At 37.7% G+C, this 25,267-nt stretch overlaps 3 protein-coding genes across 5 annotated transcripts; all 3 read left to right on the top strand.

The window, feature by feature from the left end:
- Positions 1-2,197: 2,197 nt before the first annotated feature.
- On the top strand, positions 2,198-13,716 carry cpxm1b (carboxypeptidase X (M14 family), member 1b). The gene is given in 14 exon segments (XM_056769994.1): positions 2,198-2,733; positions 6,449-6,558; positions 6,712-6,851; positions 6,933-6,963; positions 6,965-7,018; positions 7,478-7,628; positions 7,735-7,823; positions 8,282-8,405; positions 10,661-10,857; positions 11,055-11,234; positions 11,655-11,949; positions 12,115-12,254; positions 12,399-12,501; positions 12,625-13,716. Coding segments are annotated over 14 exon segments (2,421 nt in total). The 5' UTR covers positions 2,198-2,237; the 3' UTR covers positions 12,936-13,716.
- An 83-nt stretch (positions 13,717-13,799) lies between these two features.
- LOC130438173 (cytochrome c oxidase assembly protein COX18, mitochondrial) lies at positions 13,800-18,979 on the top strand. 3 transcript variants are annotated; one of them, XM_056769997.1, is made up of 7 exons: positions 13,800-13,965; positions 14,396-14,811; positions 16,211-16,311; positions 17,249-17,415; positions 17,548-17,663; positions 18,096-18,203; positions 18,694-18,979. In XM_056769997.1, exons 2-7 carry the CDS (start codon positions 14,407-14,409, stop codon positions 18,859-18,861), a joined length of 1,065 nt encoding a protein of 354 aa, XP_056625975.1. In that variant the 5' UTR covers positions 13,800-13,965; positions 14,396-14,406; the 3' UTR covers positions 18,862-18,979. The 3 variants fall into 3 exon arrangements, with proteins under 3 accessions (XP_056625975.1, XP_056625974.1, XP_056625976.1); XM_056769996.1 differs by having other exon boundaries at positions 13,802-13,965; positions 14,382-14,811; XM_056769998.1 differs by having other exon boundaries at positions 13,846-13,864.
- A 176-nt stretch (positions 18,980-19,155) lies between these two features.
- Positions 19,156-25,152, top strand: igfbp7 (insulin-like growth factor binding protein 7). Its single transcript, XM_056769999.1, has 5 exons — positions 19,156-19,630; positions 21,647-21,756; positions 23,085-23,192; positions 23,330-23,456; positions 24,290-25,152. Exons 1-5 carry the CDS (start codon positions 19,222-19,224, stop codon positions 24,310-24,312), a joined length of 777 nt encoding a protein of 258 aa, XP_056625977.1. The 5' UTR covers positions 19,156-19,221; the 3' UTR covers positions 24,313-25,152.
- Positions 25,153-25,267: the final 115 nt, after the last annotated feature.

Here is a 25,267-nt window from a genome sequence, read left to right as displayed (position 1 = left end):
ATAAATGTAAAATTTTCTTCCGCACAATAAATGTAAGGTATGCACGCCTGTTTTTATTTGAATTGTTCAGAGTGCTAAACATGTTCACAACGTGTTATAACAAACCTTGTAATGTATTTATCAATAAAAACTGATTCTAATTAGTCCTTTTATTTATGGTGCTGTTTTCAAAATAACTATTATGCTCAACCTAGCTATGGGGAGCAATAATTCTGTTTCTTACAGCTTTATTGTTCTTGTACTAAATCTTTTTTTTCGTACACTAAGTGATACCATCAGCCAACCACCCAAAATATCACTGTTTTAAGTTGTTTGTCATTTCATTTCTTTATACAAAATTCTCTATGTAAAGAAGCTGAAAACTGCAGGATGATCTCAGATGGCCACCAATGAGGTTGTGTTCACAACCTACACAGCAATTTTACAGCGCAACAAACTATAGGTCTGTAACACCCTTATATTTAAGGAGCAGGGCAGGTTATGAATATTTTGCGGTGTTAAATTTCCTATTAAGCGTTGACATTTCACTCTTCACATTGAGCGTAAAGCTGACAGGTTGAGGAACGCCGGCTGTGTGTGTGCATGTGTTGAACACACATATGGGGGAAGAGAGATGAATAAATTGAAATGGAATTTCATAGGAAACAAAACTGATTCTTTTTCTGAAAATGAATGCTTGAAGCTAAAGATTATTTTTCTTTGTTCATATTATTCTGACATCAGTAAATGCATTTAATTAAAATACAATGAACCCTATGTTAAAGGGTAATGCAAACTCTTAGAGCTTTGTATATGCATGAAAATCAATTAAGTATGTACATCTCGAGATAGCCTGCAGATTCTTGAACCCTGGCTGCAACATTTTAATGTAAATTTACAAAGATTTATAAAAACAGTATTTAACGGATCACTTTAAGTATTTTACTTTTTTACAAAAGCAAGATATCAGTTTATTGAAGCTCGTTTCGAATCGATAATTGATGTCGACGCGTTTTCTTACCTCGAACAGCTCATTGCATGCTCAACTTCCCCATGAAAGACAAACAAAACTGTATAATTAACAGGGTATCCAACACACCTTCAATTAGAATTTATCAGGGCTGTCTGGTCAGTTTTATTTTGTTTGTACGGAAAATGCAAACACATCTCTAGTCACTTACCCGTGTGTTAAACTTACACGTTTAAACGTTGCTCACGACTGACTCATCTCATAGTGTTTTGTCGCCATCTGGTGGAATGTCTTTTGTATTTTTCTGTTCTTACAAACAGTGATCCGTTTTTTGACTAATTTTGATTACATATAATATTTTCATTGATTAATTAATAACAATCTTTGGGGGAAATAAAAGTTAAGATATTGTGGACAAAAACGGAATAACACTGTTCTTATTTCTGACAATTGTGTTCGTACCTTAAACTATTCAATAGAAGACTATTGAATTTGTATTCACATTGATTTTATTATTAACTGCGCCACACTTTGAACTGATTTAAAACACTTTGTATATTGTTTCATTCTTATTAATAGTGTATGTGACATTTTTAGTGTGTGATGTTATTGTTTATTATTCCTGGGTAGTCATTTATTTTTACATTTACATTTAGGCATTTGACAGACGCTTTTATCCAAAGCGATTAAGATTGCTTTATCCTATACATTTTACATTGGTATTTGCAATCCCCTGGGATCGAACCCACAACCTTGCGTTGTTAACGCAATGCTCTTACAATTGATCTACAGGAAAGCTTTTTTAAAAAAATCCATTATTTTTACATTCATTGTTTGTTGCCCAATAATCTTATCTTAATTTTACATAATCTTCTTTATACCAGAGTTCAGTTAACAAAAAAGATCTTGAATTCAATTCTAGCACATGCTGGTTTAATATCTGATTTAAATCATGTTTGGCCTGTGAAGACCGCTAGATGGCGCAATAAACCAATTTATCAAGCAAAATATTTAAACTCTGGTGAAGTATAAATTCGACTAAATGCGTCTTATATTACACAGGCGAAAACTCAACAAATATGCTATAAGTTCAAATGAAATAATGAATAAATCTAGTAAGAGCTTTGGAAAGTAAGTGTTTCTTTGCCTGCCTCCTTTTCTCTCAGTTAACATTATATTGCAAAAAGAGTTGCGCGGAATGTTGTAACATTACGGTGTTTTATGCATTTCAATTTGAACCAAGCGGCATCTCTCGGCTTTACATTTTACAGCAGGGTCCAAGGAAACCATGACACCAACTGTTATATTTGTATCTTTCTTAACAGTTTTGATTGGGGGAGTAACAAGTTTGCCTTCTCTTAAAACCTTAACTACAACAGTGTCATATAATGTCACTTACACACAGACATCATTGGCAACGAGAAGCGTGAGAGCCGGTCTTAAACGCAGGTCCACCAACACCTCCGCAAAAATCTCACCTACAAAGGTAAGCAAATTCTCCGCCACTCGGGAGACCACTCGGGAGACCACCAGGGGTCTAAAACCCATGACATTTAAACCTACGGAGGGAAGAACCAAAGCTACGACGCCCACGACAAAACCATCAAAGCCAACGAAGGTTATCACGAAAACTTTAAAAACAACGACCGTGAAACCAACAGCCAAGACCACTCCAAAGACCACGCCATTGAGTTTCCAAACAGAGGACCTGAATGACAACATTGACAAGAGTGTGGAGAGGAGAGTGTGGAACCCCAAAAATAGTGAGGAACCACCGGTATTTGGTAAGAAATGAATACATTAAAAATGAGAACTGCATGGGTTTCATATAATTTAGACTAACAAATATTGCTATTCTGTATAGAGGTTTTATCATTAATAAAGATGCTAGATCATACTATAAATAAACATGACATGTATATTTAACATATGTATGCAAGTAAACACACATGTCTACGTTGTGTTATTCCATCCATGCACATTAGATTATATGCATGCATACAAGACCTGTTACATAATTCATGTCAGACAAACTGCACTAATGCACCTCTTCCTGTTTCCAAAGCCAGTTGGGTCATTCACTCAATAAACTGTTTCTCCACAATCTTGACAAACCACAGAGCTGAAATGCACAATTTTCCACAAATCATATCTAACTGCAGGAATTATGGTCAGAACGATGGGAACATCTTGTTTTTATCGTGTTACCTCAATTTGACCGATGTTAACTTGGCATGAGCAGAAGTAAAGATGTGGGTTTGTGCACAACATCTGCTGGAATTATTAAACGACAGCTCATGTCTTCATTACCGCGCTGTGCAATCACAAGAACTGACATAATACTATCAAATAACTTGTTTCAAACAGCTCCTTTTCTTTTCAGCTTTGCAGTTAAACCATCATGTGATGCAGAAACAAACATATCAGAATTACACTTTTATCCGATATGTTTAAAGGAGGTATTTAAAAAGATAAACTGCATCCAGTCTTCTCCAAAAAACCTCTTAAATATTATCCCGGCGGCATCACATTAAACTCAAACAGTGTAGATGTGATTCATCGGAGGTACACAAGACAAAACAAGTTCCTAAGCCCTTCAACAATTTAATGGCCGGTAGGAGAATAGTCCGGGTCAAAGTAATTGGGTCACCAGCTGTGCCAGGAAACCTCTTTCGTTTCATAAGAACAGGATGGGACGATTCCTGACTCAGCAAACCATCAGACTGAATCACAAGTGCCAGATGTGCTTCTCTTTTAAAATCCAATTTCTTATACATGTAACATACGCTAGCTAAATCATGTATACTCGGGATGGTTTGTATTACCTGTATCGCAGCATATAAGCCAAGATACTTGCGATTATCAGAATTAGCACTAAACAATATCATGTTGTTTATATTGCTTATGATTTAAGTCAGAGTAATGATTTGATTCCAAGCTGTAGGTATAAACACTGTATAAAACAGTATAAACAGGCACAAGATACACTTTTCAACCCAAATATTTTCAAATCTGTGCAATGGGCCTGTATTTAAAGATCGGCTGTCATGCTATGTCATGCATTCTGACTTCTTTACACTGTTAAACATGCTGGCTTCTCATGCTTAACATGGTCAACTGGTCAAAAACGAGTTGTACGTATGACAGTATTTCTGTAATCGAAATACTCCCCCAGCACTAAAACTTGTTTCAGAAAGTTTTTTTATAATTCTGGATCGCTGCGTCATCACAGGGATCCTATTCCTTTTATTGGCCATTCTCCCGGAAAAGCAGGGCAATGCGAAAGAAAGAGCCCGCCCACGAGCGAAAAAACGATTACCATCAACATTATCTGTGCTGCGTCAAGAATGGTTACTCTTGCGATAGTGAAGTTTAGGTGTGTCTGTTTGTTCACGGCATTTTAATGATGGATGTTATATAAACGGTGGATATAATGCCGGATTTGGAGATCGTTTGAAACTGATAGATGGCACGGTCCCAGTGCTAATAGATGCCGGACATGAACTGCACGCGGTAAGTCAAACTAAGTCATACGTCTGTGTTTTGTTGGCAATCGGCGTGTGCTTGCATAATGTACAAAACACGAAGGGATTAGTGCGATGACGTGTTGCTTGCTCGTGCTGTAGTCCCATCCCACTCTCCCTACGAGTCCCACTTCCAGCAGCTCGTGTTTTTCCGGAAATAATCGTACAGCTGTATCTCTCTTTTATAAATTTGATCAAACTAAATACTCTTCAAAGATACGATGTATGCAAGACTATAGCAGTGCTTCTCAAACATTTTTGTTGTAAGGGCCCCCTTTTTGTAGAATGCATTGCTTTGCGGCCCCTCAAATAAAGACTTAGAATCTCAAATTTAGAATTTTTATTAAACCAAAAACATATTCAGTTATCAATTCTTTTGGTCGGTGGTCTTATTTTTTTATGTTTGATTGCATAAAATCTATGATGAATTTCTATATTTCATAAAATGCCACAAAATCTGTGGCCCCCCAGATCCATCTTCGGGCCCCCAGTTTGCGAACCACTGAACTATAGGCACTCAAGATTTCAAACAAACCCATATAAATTATCTCGACATCGTGTCATTAAGTGAGTAAGCATTACTTTCATTATTATTATTTGGTAACTTTCAGGTAGAATCCAGTCAAAGCAACTTAATATTCTTGAGCAAATCATTCCTGGAATTATTTAATTCGCCTCCTGATAAGCGCGCGCATAAGGTCTATCAGCCAATGAGTTTCGGAATGTCACGCAACGTAATTAAAAACCACGATCAAGGTTTATGCTTTTTAGCTGTTAAAAACTTTTACCTTAAAGGAATAGTTGATGTGAAAATGAAAATTCTGTCATCATTTATTCACCTTCGAGTTGTTCCAAATCTGTATATATTTCTTTGTTCTGATGAACGGAGAGAAAGATTTTTATGCTTGTAACCAAACAGATCTTGACTCCCATGTTAGGAAAAATCACATTATATTGTTTTCTGTTGAATACAAAAGACATTTCTGGGACACTTTAACTATAGTATTTTATCCTTCTATGGTAGTCAATGTGGGCAAGATCTGTCTGGTGATCACTGAATTACTAGGGATGTAACAATATCAAAATCTCCCTGTACACTAATACCTCGGTATAACATCCGCTGTACGGTATTTATTGCAATGTTTAAAATGACAAGCCTTGACTTTCCATAAGCATTCTCTTTTCTCTATCCTCTAATCATAACTGTCGCCTAGAGGTATGAGTTGTGTCAAATGACCTAAACATTTCTTTTATCAAATAAAATAACTGCACCAGATGGACCTTCTAAAGGTAACTATTTTTTTAGCGTTTCATACAATCATGTGACCACGACAATATCGAGACCATTTGTGACCCTGGACAACCAAACCAGTCTTAAGTAGCATTGGAACATTTTTAGTAATCGGCAAAAATACATTGTGTGGGTAAGTATAACAGATTTTTCTTTTATGCAAAAAATCATTCGGATATTAAGTAAATATCATGTTCCATGAAGATATTTAATAAATTCCCTACTGTAAATGTATAAAAACTTTATTTTTGTGGGGGGATTACCTGCTACAGTTCCTCAGATAAACAACTTCAAAGGTGATTTTCTCAATATTCAGCTTTTTCTGCACCCTCAGATTGCAGCTTTGTAAACAGTTGTTGTTCCGCCAGATAGTGTCCTATCCTGACAAACCATATATCAATAGAAAGCTTATTTCTTCAACTTTCAGATGATTAAAAAATCTAAATTTCTAAAAATTGACCCTTAAGACTGGTTTGGTCATTCAGGGTCACATTTTGCTATTGCGATAACACAATATCGATAATATTGTTACATTCCTATGAACAACTAATCCAGCACGGAATGATATTTTTAGATGATATCTTTCTTTTTTTGTGTCAGGTCTCTTTCGATATCAGAATATCTCGACAATCTATTACTCTTTAAATCCTTTTTCCATCAATTCATGTTTTTTATCTGTTTCAGAATGCCCACCTTTGGGTCTTGAGTCTCTGAAGATGAAAGACTCTCAGCTTCTATCCTCCTCGTACAAACGCAGAGGCCTGGGGCCACACAGGGCCCGACTTAACATACAGGTGGCTCTCAGTAGTACACAACTTTAAAACTCTTTCTCTCTATATCATCCTTTCATATTCAAATATACTGTATATCATCAGCAGCAGCACCTTTGTGTGTTTGTTTCCTGTTATTCGCATATAATCCACAATATTACGTGTCTGGTATTGTAGTCTGGCATTGAGGATGGGGATATTTATGATGGAGCCTGGTGTGCCAAACACAAAGACAAGAACCAGTGGCTACAGGTAGATGCCATGAAGCTCACACGGTTCACAGCAGTTATGCTACAAGGCCGCAGCTCCATATGGAGGTACTTCATAATATTTCTCAACCGTAATGTCATAATAAATAGTCAACTGCAAGAATTAAAGATGCCACTATTCCTTTGTAGCTTGGACTTTGTGGAAACCTTTAAGGTGCAGGGTCAGCAATGACACCATTAAATGGAAGCCGTGCATGAACGGGACCGAAGAGGCGGTACGTTGGTCTGTTTATTATAAACTTTAAAATTATCATCAGAAATATTGCATGACAACATCGTCGTACATGTGCAGTTTAAAATGTCTGGGTCTGAATGACAGTTTTTTTTTTATTGAAGTCCTTATTTTCCAGTCAGCAGGTTTTGCCATTCAATGCTGCCGGTTGATATTAACTGCAATGTCTTTGTGACATCATTAGATCCATTCAGAGTTTCCAGTTGGCACACGGTGCTCTGCACTAACAGAGGTTGGAGGCAGTCTCTGGCAGCACTTGGCAGGGTTAATCGGCTCTTTTCAAAAGAATAGCCTGCCCACTGCGTGCTCCGCTGCGCCAGCCTCTCGTGTGCCCATCTTGGGCGTAGACTTGCACAAGGAGCCGTGCCAGCTGCCACTAGCAAATGTCATTTGGATCCTATCAATAGGATCACTCACCAGAAGTGATGTTGTATGCTAACAGGTGTTTGAGGGAAATCAGGACAGCGAAACGCCAGTCTTGGCGGTTTTACCCGAGCCAGCGATGGCACGCTACATTCGTATTAACCCCCAGACCTGGTTTAAGAATGGATCCATCTGCCTGAGAGCTGAGATTATGGGCTGTGAGATGCCAGGTATGCTAAACACAAATCATAAGTGATCTCGCAAATGGAACTCTTGTATAAACAAATATATTACATATTACTGGGAATCAGATAATGATATTGTGTAATGTTATAGATCCAAACAATATCTACCCGTGGCAAGCTGAGGAGGGCACCAAAGATAAACTGGACTTCAGACACCACAACTACAAAGAGATGAGGAAGGTGTGGTTATGATCTTTAATGCTTGAAATTAAAGCGAAACAGACTGAAACAGGCTATTCAAAAAGAACATATAAAATGTAGGGCAGGGCCTGTTTTTATTCTTTATATAATTGAATTGATATCATTGGTCGGATCATGAAAAGCACATACAAAAATTAGACTTTTTTTACATTATATACACTAACATGCATTGAAAAACCCAGTTATACGAAAAGGTCTGAAAACCATCCATCGGCTAGAAAATCCAGGTTTTTCACATTGGTATGCGAGTGCTGCCTTGTAGATCACTTGTGGTCAGTCTGACCACTATTATGCAACTGCGTCTAGTAGTATATTATCCATTACTAGATTCGTTTTAGAAAGTATATTATTAGTTGGTTTGGAAAACATTCATGTATAAACAGGACTGAATGGTTACATTTGCATTGAGATCCATAAAGAAGCGTTTGATCTTTCAGCTCATGAAGTCTGTGACCGAGATGTGCCCCGACATCACCCGCATTTACAGCATCGGCAAAAGCTACATGGGCCTTAAACTGTACGTGATGGAAATCTCAGACAATCCAGGAAAGCATGAGCTGGGTAAGTTGAGTCATAACAGATAGATTAATGTGTTTAACCAAGTTTGCACAATCCTCTTTATTCCTTGCAAACTAAAGCTGATTAAAATGCATGTGTTAAAGGGACAGGTCAAACAAAAATGTTAATTTTGTCATCATTTACTCACCCCCAAGTTGTATCAAATATGTATCCATTTCTTTGTTCTGATGAGCACAAAGAAAGGTATTTGGAAGATAGTCAGTAACCAAACAGTTCTTGGCCACAGTTGACTATCATAGTAGGTCAAATTGGTTTATAAATGTGTTTGTTCTGTTGAACACAAAAGTAGATATTTAGAAGAATGTCGGAAAGCAAACAATTCTTGGGCACTTTTGACTATCATACATTTTTCCTACTATGGAAGTCAGTGGTGGCGAAGAACTGTTTGGTTACAAGCATTTGAATAATGACAGTTTAATTTACAGTGCCATTAATAGTGTCTTAAAGAGAAAGCAATGAGATTTTAAAACACAGAGTTTTTAATTGGAAATATCAGAGTGATCTGTATTTATTATGAATATTTACAAGCTGAAAAATTAGGTAACATCTCTGTGGATTAAAACTTGAATCCAGTGTTAATGTGAATTGAAATTAGTAGAAAATATGCATATTTTTTTTGTTCAGTGGGCGCGGAATCAGTTTTGGTCTAGATATCAGTACTTAATAATAGAAGGAGAGCGATTGGAATAAAGCCCAAATCTCTCTCTCTCTCATTCACTTTGATTCACTCTGTCCGTTTACACTGGGCAGCTCATGTGTTTGCGTTAGCCTGTGGGCTACAGATTGGTTTCTCAGTGAAAGAGCTTGCCAGGGCTGGCAGTGGTTTCGTCGTCTCATGCCAGCACTCATAATATAGTGGCCTTGGATGCCATCGCTGAAGGAAAGTGGGAAGAAATAACCTCACCTGCTTGGTGTTATAAAATCATAAGTATTTAATAATTGGATCATGTAGCAATTCTTCTTAAGAGGAAATTTGACCCAATTATTCTACATTCTCCTCCGGGCACTGTGGAAAAATGCCAGTCTACAAGACTCCACATTTAATTATGGCATCTCCTTATATAGATCACTTTATCTTGTTGTGTTTGTGAGATGAATATGAAAGGACAAGGGCTCCCATGCTCACAAAAAATCTGGAAATGTTGGGGTTTTATGTCTGAGATCTCATAACACAACCAGAAGTCAGCATTGTGATGTGCATTTGTATTCAAAACATTACCTTGATTTGTGCATTATATTTTGTGGTTGTAAATGTAAATATTTCAAATAATTCAAAATGAAAATTCTGTCATCATTTACACGCTTGTTGAAACTTGTAATTTCGAATCAGTATGACTTTCTTTCCTGTGCAGAACTCAAAAGAAGATATTTTGAAGAAGGTTGTTCACTGTCTGTGCTGTGCTGCTCTGTTAACAACATTTTTCAAAATATCTTCTTTTGTGTTCTGCAAAAGAAAGACAGTCATACAGGTTTGAAATGACAAGAGGGCGTGTAAATGATGACTACTTCTTTAATAAGATGTGTTGGTTTTGTGTTTTCTTTATGCATTTACCTTAAACATCAACGCTGTGTTTGGAATAGAGGGGTGAAAGTTCAGTTGTTTCTCGGATTCCTTCACTCCTCTGGAAATTCCTCCTCTTCGGCAGGAATGTACGGTGTTTTCTTAGTAAGGCTAACGAGAGAGACATTGCTTTGAGTCAATGGATCAACTGTTAGACAGATGGGGGATTTAACCCTTTCCACAGCCGTCATGCAGCTACAGTTACAGAGTCACAACAGACGCGTCTTGTGCTCCCATTGGCTGACAAAAAGATTGCAAACTCAAAATCTGTGAAAATAAATCGTCCAGACTCAGTTAGATGTGCATGAATGCATCTCAGTTGCACGTATTTCCCGTCTGTGCAGATTTTGTAAAAGTCATCATTCAAATTCCAGGTCTATCTCAACTCTATATTACTTTGACTTTAATTATTTGTGCCTGTTAGTGGTCAACTTTATTACTACAAAAGCTAGCATTTAATATTTTAATGCTTGTGATAAAATAGGTTGACAGCTGTGTTATATACCCTTCTGAGCTTGCTAGACGTGAAGGTGGAGAGGCATCTGGTCAGAGCTGGAAGGGTGCTTTCCTTTCCAAAACAGTGCCACACGGCTGTCCACCACCATAATATATCTAATAGCTGTACAGCTTTTTTGGGGTGTCTTGTGGTCTAAAAGCGTGTGTGCTCCCTCTGCAGGTGAACCAGAGTTTCGCTACGTTGCCGGTATGCATGGAAATGAGGTGCTGGGTAGGGAGCTGCTGTTGAATCTGATGGAGTACATATGCCAGGAATACAAACGAGGAAATCAGAGAATAGTACATCTGGTGAAAGAGACACGCATCCATCTGCTTCCTTCTATGAACCCCGATGGCTACGAAATGGCTTACAAGAAGGTAAAGCAGAATATTCTGATCTTTTCAAAGATCCCATCTGCCAATCAAAATTCATAACATTTGAAGTTATTACTGGCATACGTAATACTTGAGACTTGATCTTTGAATTCTGTATTCAAGCCCATTTATAGTCAATAACTAGGCTGAAACTATACATATATTTTATGTTTTTGGTATACATGTGATTTTTCTTGCAGGGTTCAGAGCTTGCCGGATGGGGATTTGGTCGCAATAGTTATGAAGGCATTGACATGAATCACAATTTTGCAGACCTGAACACAGTGATGTGGGACGCCATTGAGCTGGAAACAAATAAATCGAAACTCATCAACCACTATTTTCCCATTCCAGAGTACTACACTTCAGAAGAAGCTATGGTAGAGTAAAACAGATGGACGTATGGGAACTATACAGTGACCAAAATGTAAAATAAAAACAATATTCTTCATACTAGCCGCATACTACACACTTTTTAATGAGGTGCATGCTGGGATGCTTTTCAAACTGTATTGAAGAAGTTCCCACAAATGCTTTTTCTTCACTGCCTAATCCATCTCATCGCCTTGCAAAATCATAATTAAACATACTAAATCATCATTTTAATTATGTGTTAAATTCATATAGGCACTTTTAAGCATCAAAGAAGGAGAATTTAGATCACACGACCATGAGAAACATACATTTCAGTGTTGATGCATCTCATCCTATAAACCAGTACTTTATGTTTATGACCTTAAATGTAGTTTTGCTTTATGCTTTAAATAGATTGCGTGATATAATTCTTGTCTTTTGTCAAGGTGGCTCCAGAAACGAGAGCGGTCATCAGCTGGATGCAGAATATCCCGTTTGTACTCAGCGCTAACCTCCACGGAGGAGAGCTGGTGGTCACGTACCCCTTCGACATGACCAGAGATTGGGCTCCAAAAGAGCACACTCCCACTGCAGACGAGAGTTTCTTCCGCTGGCTGGCCACCGTTTACGCCAGCACAAACCATGTGATGTCCAACCCGGATCGAAGGCCGTGCCACAATGAGGACTTCCTCCGTCACAATAACATTATAAACGGAGCCAGCTGGCACACTGTACCGGGCAGTGAGTACTACTGACATCATCAGGGGGAGACACTGATGCAGAAATACAGATTATGTATATTGTTTAAGGGTCATCATGAGAGGAATCATATTCTACATCCTGTATTATTGGGAAAATGCATCACAGTATAGAAGGGATGCATGTGACCTGTTTTTGTATTTATAGGTATGAATGACTTCAGCTACCTGCACACCAACTGTTTTGAGGTGACGGTCGAGCTGTCGTGTGATAAATTCCCTCATGCCAGTGAGCTGCCCATAGAATGGGAAAATAATAGGGAATCTCTTATTATCTACATGGAGCAGGTACAACATATACAGCACATGTGCCTGTACGTTTACTTAACATTCCCAGACAGCAAACACCTGCACTTGGCTGTCTAAACATCCTGAATGTGTCAGAATGTGCTGATGTATCCGAGAAATAATACAAGGTTGTCTTTGTGACAGATACACAGAGGAATTAAAGGAGTGGTAAGGGACAAAGACACTGAAGCTGGGATTGCTGATGCAATCATTAAAGTAGACGACATCGACCATCATATCCGATCAGGTATTGTTATTTAGAATCAAAACATTTAGTCCAATCTTTTTTTTTTACATTGGATCTCTGTTGTGAGTTTTTTTAATGCATTTATAGACATAAATTGTCTTTTCTTCAATCTTACGATTTCAGCTTTTGAAGGGGATTATTGGCGTCTATTAAATCCAGGTGAATATCACATTACAGTGACTGCAGAGGGATACATACCAGCCTCCCGAGACTGTAGGGTCGAATACGAACACTACCCCACCATTTGTGACTTCAAACTCACCAAGACACTAAAACAGCGTCTGAGGGAAATCCTGGTCAAGGGCGGCAAGATCCCTAAAGACCTTCAGCTCAGACTTAGGCAGCTGCGCATACGGAAACTGCGTGCCAGCACTAAACGTATTAATCGACGCAGGGCGTCACAACAACGTAGGGCAAGAGGGACCCGCCGCTAAACTGACCTTTAACCTCTGACATGTTTTGCCGGGCAAGTTCAGGATTAAACTGTATTAATGTCACAGGCAAATGTCATTAAGAGGGCATTTAACCCTTTTATAAAGTTGTATTACAGTTGCCATATTTTGACTATGGTAACTCCAAATTTACCATTATCTCACCACAGTACCTATAGTTTAACCACGATATTTGTAATAAAACGATGGCAATAAAAATGATATAAAAATGCACCGAAAAAACATGACCAAATTTTTGCTATAATAAAACCATGACTATTTTAAGGAGAAATACAGTAGTTTGCCCTTCGCTGTGGTATACATTGAAGGATTATGAAATGTACATTATGCCAGGTACATTTCACACTAAAATACATTTTAACACTTTTTGCTTTTTCTGTAAAATTATCAATTGTTCATACGAATATAATTGAGATATTTTGTATGCTTGCTAGCAATTTTCATGTCTGTGCTTACATAAAAAAATCAGTCTGGAGCTGATTTTTTTATTTTACAGTCTGTTGTTTTAGTTTATCAGTCGCTACGAATCAGGGGAACCATAATTTATAAATAAATAGTTGTAATTGCTCTTGTAATTGTTGTTATTGCTCTTGAACTGAACTTGAGATGAACAGCACATTATCCTTTTTCAAGAACTGTACAATATTATGTGTATTCCTGTGACTGCCAGCAGATGGCGCGCTGGTGCTTTTTTTCAAACTGATGGTGCGTATTTTAACTGTGAACTGTTTATTGTTTGCTGTAAAAATTAAAACATATTTTGAAAGGATTTAACAATATCTGCGAGTATTTAAAATTTTGTTTGCCTATACAAAATATATTGTCAGGCGTGTTTCGAGGCGCACATGACGTCACATTTAAGCGACGTCTCATGCCCATTTTGACATTACACTGCGAATGAAATGAGTACAGTTAAATACAGCAGAACATTTATTATCTTTTGTAAACATTGAACTGAATATTTAAAAGATGTGATATGCGTCTCGCTTATGTGAAGTCTAAAACTGCATAGGTAAGAATTTCTTTATTTGATCTAACGTTGGTGGACCAGCAAGTTGCCATTTCTTGATAAATAGTTATTAGTCTGTAAAATAATTTTTGGTATTTGTGTGTCATTTAAAATCAGTATCTGTGTCCACACGATTGATTTACTTGACACAGATGACATGCTCCTGAAAGGTAGTTATATTGTTAATAAAGAAAGATGTAAAGAGTGACACACAGAGAAACTGAATAGTTAAATAGACGTCGTTCATTGGTTTTGTCATTTAATGGACTGTTTTAACTTGATTCGTAGTAATGTTAAAATGTATTTACTATAGCAAAGCCTGCAACAACGTGCATATTAACTATCATTAATATTATAGTATAACTATCACAAATACCTTTGCAACCCCATGCATTTTACAGATATTCCTCCTTTATCAGTTTTGTTTTTAAAGGTGTACTCAACATGATGTGGCTGAAGCTTGCCAGGTCAACCAGGTGGATATGTCGCCACGACAACGTAGTGATGCCAAGACCGTACATCAGAAGTTTATCTAAAGGCTCCTTCAACCTGGACATCAGAGTTCAAACCAACCAGCCTTCTTGCCCCAGGTCTCACCTCTTTAACTGCCATCCCTCCTCCATACTTGCCCTGGGGCTTCAGCACAGAAGAACTGTGACCACAGATCGACCGGGCTGGTATGAAAGCATAGCAGAATCCACCCCTGTATGCATGACAGAGCAGCTCCTGGTGTCCACTCAGCAGATAACTGGGCTGCCGTGGTGGGCCAGCATCATGTGCACCACGCTGGCTCTGCGTACTGCTGTCACGCTTCCTTTGGGAATCTACCAGACGATCATCATCGCAAAGGTTGTGTCACAAGCTTCTGTATTTTAAGTTGTTGTATTTAAAAAGAGTATTTTGTATTTTATTTTTTTGAAGGGGTCATATGGTGCGGATATGTGTTTTTCTGTGTCTTTGGTGTGTTGTATGTTGCCCGTGCATGTATTAGACACGTAAAATTGCAAAAATTAAAGTGTCTGAAAAAAGATGCATTCTATCTAAAACGGAATGCTCACCCAGACCTGCCAGTTTGAGACCGCCCAAATGTATACGCAAGTAAGGTGGGGTACCTGTCAGTACAATTGTTCTGGAACCTGATGTTCCAAATATGGTAAGAGGCGTTACATTTCCGTCACATGCTTGCAGTATTCGACCAATCACTACGCACTGGTTAACTGGCCAATCATAGAACTCCTCGCTTTTCAGAGCCATGAGCTTTGTAAAAAATCTGCGCGTTTCAGAGAGGCGGGGCAAAGAGTAGATACAAAGATGCACGATATGTGGAAAATACAGCGTCTTTGAACCTTAAATCGTGTATATACATTGCATTACATCTAAAACAATCCATAATATTCGTTGTAAATTTTAAAGTGAAAACATTGAAAATGGAAGATTTTTATAAAAATAAAAATATTCATAATATATAATAAATTATAATAACTTAAAAATACCAAAATAATTTTTTACAATGAATATCTCATCCACTTTCTGATAATTATATAAGTTGTATTGACAAATTGACATAAATTAGAAATGTTCTCAGATCTTTGGATTGATCTGTTTGTCTTCACACTACACAAAAAAAGAAAAGCAATGAAAATCATGTTTGCCATGTCATATTTAATAAGCCTGTGTGATGAATTGAAACAAGCGCTGGTTCCTGCCCGTGCGGATTTGTTTGTTTATATGTACTTGGTAAAGTACAGGAGGCACATCTTAGAGGTCAGCAGATATTACAAAGTAAACATCAGAGGCCACGTTCCTTATTAAGAATTTCTTCCAGCTGTGGGATGTTTCTCCATCCAAGCACAATGGTTTCAACAGAAATGCTTACCCCTCCTTTTCCTCCCCTTCTGATGTCCCACAGTGTGAGAACATAAACTGTAGTATCTCTTTAAACTGATATGTTTAATAATTAAACACTAACAGAGACATAACCAGATCAGTTGTCGGTTTCAATTAGTTTTCCCTGTTGATCAAAGCTATTTTGCAGTCATGGAAAATGTGTGTGGGAATTTAACCATTTTTATTTAGAAACACAGGCAGGAAATGGTTTTGTTTTTCATTTCTATTAATGAAAGCACTGATACCGCTAGAAACTGGATAAGAACTTAAAAACCTAAACTTGTTCGAGTACTTTCATGTTTTTGCAATGTTTTTTTAGTTCAGACCAGAGACTAACCGTGTGTCCTTGTGCCTCAGCTAGGTTGAAGCTCTGCAGAAGGAGATTGCTGTGTTAGCCCGCCAGTTACGTTTTGAGATCTCTGTGAAAGCCAAAGAGAAGGGCTGGTCAGAGAGAACATGCAAGTATGACATGACTTTAGTGTGTCTTGTGGGTTTAAAGGGTATATTTGAAGAGTTTATTAGCAAAAATTATTTTCAAAACAAAATTTTTTTTTGTAAAGTATTAATAACCAAATAAAATATAGCTAACTAAGTGGCCGATCAGTCAGAAAGTGTTTTTTGGTGTTAAACGCGCTTCTTTTGAGTTGTTTTCAGTAGGGAGGGAGCAGTCTGAGCATCTGAAGTTGAAAAAAACTCAACTGTGAGCAGAAAAGCGCTTAATGTCATGCGCCTTTTTTCGCATTTTCCTATCGAATGAAAGAGAAAATACTATTCTCTGAAAATCCTTATTTTTTCATCTCATGTGTTGTTTTTTAATCATAAATCACTTTTTTATCTGCACATACTTAAAGGAACAGTTCATCCCAGAAATTAAATCAGCCTATATTTTACTCACCCTCAAGCCGTCCCAGGTGTATATAACCTTCTTTAAGCGGACCACAATCGCAGTTATAATGAATAATATCTAGGCTCTTAACATCTTGTTCATGGTAGTGGATCGCGGCCATGTTTTTAAAGCCCTAAAAAGCGCATGTATTCGTCATAAAAATAGTCCATAGGACTCCGGGGGGTTAGCATACGTTTTCAGAAGCGAAAACGAGGGGTTTTTGCAAAAATAAATATTCATATTTCAATAATAATTCACATTAATTTATGGCTTCGTGCAAGTATGCGTTTTCACAAGAGAGTCGAGTCACGGCTGAAGGCCGACCTCTGACCCGACGCATGACATGAACTGTTCCTTTAAAATTCCAGTCAGGTGTAAAACAAATGTTATTCAAAATATATTCTCTGAAAACAAGTGTTATTGTAGATCTAGGATGTCTGGATGTTTTTCTATAAATAAAAAAAGAAATCTTGCTACTGTCTTTAACGCAGTATTTTCCATGTTACACTATAGGTTTCACTTTAAGAAGAATCTCAAGCGAATCGTGTCTGAGCTTTACATCCGTGATAACTGCCACCCATTCAAGGCCAGTTTGCTGATTTGGGTGCAGCTGCCCATGTGGGTGTGTTTGTCTTTGGCCTTGCGAAATCTCAGTCTGGGAATAGGACATGTTCCTCTCGGTAAATCGAATCCATAAGGTTTCCAGATACCATGTAGACTTCTCAACAGATGTCTCTATAAGCTCATTCGATTTAACAAACCATTATCCACATCAGTGAGACGTCTAACATATATTTCCTCACATTTCTCAGCATCTGACGCGGCACTGGCGACGGGAGGCACCCTGTGGTTCCAAGACCTCACTCTTCCCGACTCCACCTGGATAATTCCTGTTTCTCTTGGCCTCATCAACCTATTTATCACAGAGGTGAGGCAGATTTTCACGTTTAAACTTGCAAGGTTTTAATATAGTTATTTTTAACCTTGATACCACTTAAGTTCATTATGTATGTGATGAATTATCATCCACCCGTCATTTATAAGATGTTACCAAGAAGGAACGCCGACGGGCTCATTTTTGGTCTGTACAGATGCGCAGGGAGTGTTGGATGCTGAAAGATTGGTTTTAAATTCTTCTGAGAAGTTCAACGTGAGCGAAGACACTTCTGTCCTCGTTTCTGCCTGCTGATATGCATGGGCTTTAATGTTTAAGCCAGATGAAAGTTCCTTTAAGAAATATTTCAATAACCGAGAAGTGTTGAATGCTCTTGACTGGCTTTGTACAATTCACCTGCTCAAAGCAACATTCTTGTCATACCATGTTTCGTTTGTTTACTCTCTAGTTGTTTTTCGCTTGCAGATATTCGCACTGAGACAAATAGAGCCTTCAAAGTTCCAGAAGTACGTAACCAACTTCATCCGAGGAATATCTCTGGTGATGATTCCTGTAGCCGCCACAGTCCCGTCTGTAAGTGACCCTCCGCCACACCGTTCAGTCACTATCTCATCTATCTGTCTACAGTAACTTAAAGTACAGTGCATGAGGGTTCGGATCATGCTCCGGCATGTATGACATAAAACTCATGTTTTGAAGAATAGACAGCGGGCAGCACGTGTTATCTGGGTTTGACAGTGATACACCCCTACATGTGCCTCTTGTTTTGAGGCCTTGATCACATCACAAAGGAGAAATATGAAGGGTTGTGTTTCTGAGTCTGGATACAAAATAAAAAGATGTTGTCTGATATATCCAGCAGATGTACAAATCGATGTCTCGTGCTCGTCTAGCTGTGCATTTCTGTTATGTCTGCTGTCTTATGTAAGAGCAAATGAGACATCTCTTAGTATGTTGAACACGAGAAGTCTTTATAAAACAAAATATTAAATCCAATTGAAATTCTCTCCGTTCTTTTCAAATGAACGGTGAACATTATTGTATTGTCTTTCTCTCTTTCTAGTCCATGTCTCTGTACTGGCTCATCTCCAGTTGCGTTGGATTAGCACATAACCTGCTCTTGAGGTCTCCACGTTTCCGAAGTGTCTGTCGAATCCCTCCGACACGCTCGGACTCTGAATCTCCATACAAGGACATTGCAGCTGCCTTTGTGGCCAAGTACATTAAATAGTAAAGGAGTTAAACAAGCATCCATCCCTCAGAAATGTTTTATGTGACTAGAGATTATCTTAATTGATTATTTAGGAAATTATTTTATGATGAAATTGAAAATAAAAACTGAAAAGTGCTCTTCCTGTATGTTTGGCATCACTATTCGAGGTTAAGCGTTGAGTCAATTTAATACATTTCTTGGCAAGACTTATCCTAATGTGTGTATTGGAACATCACCATCTCCAAACTGAAGGGAGGACAGGTTTGCTCATGTTATAAACCCAGAGGATGAAGTTTATTTGGGCGGGGTCTAGCTCTCAAACCCAAGCAGAGAAAACCACCAAACTCAGAAGCAGTTCGAGACCCTTCACACATCACCATGATCTCCTTTCTCCTGTTAACACTGACCATCGCGGCGTCGGCCAGCCGGGTACCTCGCAACTGCGGCACCTGCAACCCGAGTATGTGCGAGCCGCTGCCGGCGGAGGGCTGCGCGTCAGGGGCGCTCTTTGATGCCTGCGGTTGCTGCGCGTCTTGCGCGTCCGGAGTTGGAGAGCCGTGCGGTGGACGCGGAGCCGGAGCAAAGCGCTGCGCATCTGGACTCGAGTGCGTCAAGAGCGAAAAGAAGATCAAAGCAGGCATGTGCGTGTGTAAGAACGACTATCCCGTGTGCGGATCCGACGGGGTGAACTACAGAACCGGCTGTGATTTAAAAGCAACGAGTGTGAAAGCTGTGAGGGAGAACAAACCCGAGATTAAGATTCAGAACAAGGGCAAATGCGCTCAAGGTGAGATGTGTGTTAACTTGAAAATATAAGAGATCATAAATATTATGTTGAAGTATTATTATATTTACCCATATATAATATTCATGTATCACTTTTATTTATATAATTTTATTTCACTTTCCTTTATATATTACATATTGGAACAAAAATTATTAGCGACAAAAATGTTCATATTTCAAAAATCGTAGGTCAAATTTCACAAAATGTTAAAGATTGACGTTAACCTTAAATTATGGCCATTGAAACAATATATTATAATATGTACAGTTTTCTAGGGAACAATCTCTAAAGTTAAGGTTCCTCAAAGGTTCTTTGTGGACCTGGTTCCACAAAGAACCTTTGACATCCATGAATAGGATTCTTGTAGAGGAAAAGATAATGCAGATTATACAAATGTATAGGAAACATAGAGTTCTTTGGGGGAACCAAACTTTTTTTGGCACTTTTGTTGTGGTAGTGCAGGTCTACTGAAATGTATATGCTAATATATTTATTTAAATCCTTATTTTAAATTCTACCGATTTATTTATATATTTTTGGGCATGCACATTTTATTGTGTTCTTTAACGTGACCGAATATTAAAAAAATATATTATTCCTCTCTTTAAGTATAACTCTATTAAATTTGTCATAATGTACAAAACTACAAAAACAATTCATGTATCATGTGATTATAATGGCTTTCAGTGAGCTTTTCAGTAATGGACTGCTTGGGCAGCTCAGAGGATGTATTTTTTTAGTTTATTTTATCCTGCGTAAAATGTGACCCTGTGGCCTCAAAGTATACACACAGAAAAATAAAAAGTGAAAATTTGTGCACATCTGTGTCGAAAACTTCTTTCAAACTTATTTTTTTCCTCTGCCTGGGTATTAACATAATCTAGATCCAATGTTCACTCACATGATTCAGTGGTCATGTGGTTTGTGTTTCTGTATTCCCATGAGCACTGATACGGCAATCTGCCATTTGATCAGGACGAAATGAATTTACACACACAGGGATATATTTTCAGTGTGTGTTGAACAAACAACTGAATTGGGCCAGAGGACATTGTTTTCATACAGGGTGGAAACGATTCGTTATCCCTGAACAGACATGTCTGAAATTCCAGCCTCTCGGGTGGATATTCAAATGTGTAAAAGGAGATCTGGTCTGATCAAATAGCTCTGCCTTGGTTAGTTAAACACTTAAGCGGATTGTTGCTTTAGAGCCAACCCAGACGGTTTGAATCAGCGAACCATCGTGTCATTTATTATAACAGCATTCTGGCGTTAGATGAAAAGAACTAAGATTTAATTCATGAAAAAGTGTCTCTGGCAGAGATTTCTATGAGAGCTTTTATTGAATCATGATAATGCAGGGCCACATTTCACAATGTCACAGACCTCAGCGGGACAAAAAAGTATGTTAAGTTGCTCTGTCCTAGCTCATGAAATAAAAACAGAAACAAATGAGACAATTGTTAAGATACATGAAGAGTGTGGAGATAAAACAATCTGGGTTTAGGTAAATGTGATGAGAAATGTTTAAATTCACTTTAGGATCTTCAATAATATTGCATTTTGATGCAGTCTTGGCACATCTGAGGTCAGTTTGTGACATTTTTTTAAATCTCCTCTTAAACTCTAATGGAGACGTTTGTGAGATTTCAGTTTTTTTCTTTAGAGAAATAGTTGAGACGCTTTCCATTTGCTCTCCATCTAATCTTGATGTGTAGGCATAAATTAAGAGATCTCATCTTTGATTTATCTTTCTTATGGTCGAGTGTTCTACTTTTGATGATTATGACTTGGTTTATAAGTTAAACGTCATTTTTACCTTTAGAGACGCATTCCAGATAAGGGCCTTGTATCGTCCTCATTATAACCTGTCAATCACTCCGTTGTGCAAACTCTCTCCCAGAATTCTCCACTCTTTCAAGCATGAAGCCCACAAGCTGATAACATTTGCGTGGCATATTAACATAATCATAAGTCGAAAGCAAGCTCTGAATCATGTTTGTATGTCCTGCACAGCACCTGTTATTGTGACAGCTCCAGGTGAGGCCTGGAACGTGACTGGATCTCAAGTCTTCCTGAGCTGTGAAGCCACTGGGATCCCCACCCCGGTGCTCACCTGGAGAAAGGTACAGAACATTAGTTGTTATATAAAAATCACTTCTCTGCTCAAAAAAAACCTTTAAAGATCTGTGTCAAGTTTCGGTGATGTATGTTAAGCTATTTATAATGATAAGCTGTATCTCCGGGCAAAATGAGGAAGAGGAAGGAGGGAAATACATTCCCAAGGATGTGTTTGTGAATACTGTACCGCTCCAGACATGTCAAGGATGTCCAACTCTGGAATAATGGTTCACTGAAACAATAGCATTACTAGCAAGGGAGGTCACAAATAAAAAAAACTTTGAAGGACCGGATGTACAACTGACTGACATTTTGTAGTAAACAACTTCACAGTAACCTCTCATTAGGATATCTATAGCTCTGGGATGTTTATAATGGGTTAGTTACAGGTTTGATCTAATTCTTGTAGTAACTCGGGCTGTGTAAACATGAGGGAATGCACTCTGTATTTTCTTAAGGCTTATATAATAGAGTCATGCTTTAGAAATTGTGGAAATTAAATTATGTTCCAGTTACAAGAAAAAACGCTTGTTTAACCTCGAGGGTTCCTGTGATATTTTCATTACTGATAAAGAGGTACCAGAAACCAAGACTGAATAAAATAAACTTCTTGTATTACCTCTAGAGAGCAGAGAACCAGACAGAAATAATCAAAACAAACAAACAAACAAAGCTGGAGAACAGGCATGAAGAAGAGTTCTGAAACCTGATCAAAAAAGAAAAGTTTACTGATAAATTGCTCAGCTGATATAATAGAATTAATAAATGCACTGTAAAAAAGTTTTTTATTTACTTAAAAAAGTTTGGTGAGAGTATTACACATAATAGTTAATGTGCTTGTAAAGCGTATTTTTACGGGAATTTTCCACAAATAAATCAAGTAAAATTATCTAAATGAATTAAACACAAATCACACAATGAACTTAAATAAATCAAGTACAATTTTTTTGTTTGTTGTTGAATTCACTCAATAATTAGTTTGTTTAGAATTGAGATATTTGTTCTGTAATTTCAACTAAAATTTTGGTTCAAAAACAAGAGCACGTTTTTTTTAGTTTACTCAATTAGATTTATTAAATCTACTACATAGAATCGTTGTTAACATATATTAACACTTTTTTAATGTGTTTTGTTATCCTGCAATATATTTTGAACTTTAATGTACATTAAATATTTTCAGCACATTTTTCAATAACTTATTTTGCAAATCTGTTTAACAATTCTTCCAAACCAAAATCATTAATAAAAAACTACTTGTTTTGAATTAACACCTTGATCTTATTTATACATGGACTCATTCATCAAGTCAGTTTGACCGTTATGATTTTCACAGGTATCTCATGACATTGAAAAAATTGTGCCACTTCCTGGAGATAAAGAAAACATGGCAGTTCAAACCCGAGGGGGCCCGGAAAAGCATGAAGTCACTGGCTGGGTGCTGGTACGTTTATTCACAGTAATCCTACTAAAAGATCTCTAGAACAAAATATGAACGATGTATATTGCTTCCCTGCAAGTCAAATCTACTTAGCACTTACAACAGATGGGTGAAACTGATACTTTTTTCATCTGGTGCAGATATCTCCTCTTACCAAGGATGAGGCCGGTTCCTACGAGTGTCATGCCAGTAATATTAAAGGTGAAGCTTCGGCTGTAGGCACCATTCATGTGGTGGATTCCATCAATGACATTCCTGCTAAGAAGGGTGAGTGATGTTAAATCATGCATGAGTGAACTACCATATATCACTCCACTTATACCAACAACATACCTCAGGAGTTGTAAAGACATGCATCAGTTGAAAAGTTAGTATATTTATAAAGGATTTTAGTTTGCAGCACATTGCTCTATCGATCATGTCCCAGCATGATCTGCAATGTTTGTTTAGCCCATATCGGATGTCGATCCTTGTGAGATGCAGTGACAAGCATTTCTATAGTAAATAAGGCAACAGTAAAACATCTTGAAAAGGAACGTGTCCACGTTTGTTGGCATTCCAAAAAAAATCGAAATGTTATCAATTGGAGTAATGTAGGAATAGTTCACCAAAAAGAACAAATTCAGTCATTTTATTCATTTTCGGGTTAACTATCCCTTTAGGGAACCCTATGTCTAAAAAAATGTGCCTCCACCATCTACAAAAGTCTTAACATGACACTGTTTGTAAACGTTTATCTAATTTATCGCCGCAAAGAAACAGATTAAAAATGTTAGAATTCCAAAGGCTTCGAACCCTCATGAACACCAGAGATACACAGAACAACCAGTCTTTTTTTATATCAGCAGAATATATCTCGCCGACTACGCCAGACTGAACCATTCTTTTATCTGTACTTGTGAAGACAGTACAGACATAACAGGCTAATATGTATACTACAATTCACAGATTAAAATGAGTAAATAGGGTCAAGAAAATAAAAGAAAACACTGGTGTATGTCTCCTTACATGTCTTTGTTTTATTTTATTTCTGAACTTTAAGTGTAACATATAGAACGTAAGACATCATTGTTATTCTTGCCTCCTGTGTTTGTTTGCAGTGGTGAAAGATGAGGAACTGTAAGGGGTCTCTGTTTCATGGCTTCTGGTGGGAGTTCTGCTGTATCAGGAGATCGGAAAACTGCAACTCACTGTCGTTTACCTACACAATAAGCATGCAGACAAGCACATACCATTTTAAGCACTGAACACACACACACGCACTTTATTCTATTGAAGTTGTTCAGGACTGACATTTCAGAGTCTTCGTTCATATTCTTTACCGCTGCAATCTGTCTGCCCGCAGAACAACTTCGATAACGTAAAGATGCACACACAGATGCACGTGAGCACATATCGCCATTCAAACATTCAGGCATGCAAAATAATCTATTCTGTCTGCGTTTGAGGTACTCGGGTATCTCATCTCCACATATCACATGCATGTTTTGCTTCTCTTCTGCAGTCATTTCCAAGATAAGTGTTTTTGTGTTCGATACAAATATTGTAGTCATTCCTTTGTTCTTTCTTGCAGTCGGCATCTCTGGTGCTAAATGGAAAACATATTGAGCGTTGACAGTTTTTGTGAACAATGTTTAAGAATTTTCCCCAGAGCTCAGTCAAAACAAATTACCCTTATCTACTTAATCTGAATGTCAAGAATAGTCATGTAAAAAATACAAACAATATACAGCGGACTCATTCAAGATTCAGAAGTTTCAGCTGCAAAATGTAATGCAAGGGCAAGGACACATTCACATTACACATAGTTAACAGATTATGGATTGTATTTTGCCAGTGCACCTACGGCTCTTTAACCAGTACTGTTGTAGTCAACATCCTATAAAAGTCTGAGCATTGAATGCATTTGGTTCTACATTTCTGATTTGTGTATCATTAATGAATAAAACATACTTTGAGAGTAGTGTATTGTCTTTGCCGCCTACAATTTTGTTAAGAGCTTTGATTCTTACAAAAACGTAGAAGAATTGTACAGAAGTTGAGATAAAATAGAAATAACAACCTTTAACAGAGGAAAA

The sequence above is a fragment of the Triplophysa dalaica genome, chromosome 16, assembly GCF_015846415.1.
Source record: "Triplophysa dalaica isolate WHDGS20190420 chromosome 16, ASM1584641v1, whole genome shotgun sequence".
Classification (NCBI taxonomy): domain Eukaryota; kingdom Metazoa; phylum Chordata; class Actinopteri; order Cypriniformes; family Nemacheilidae; genus Triplophysa; species Triplophysa dalaica.
Note: the sequence above shows the minus strand (reverse complement) of the source record. Positions and strands in the feature narration are given on the sequence as shown.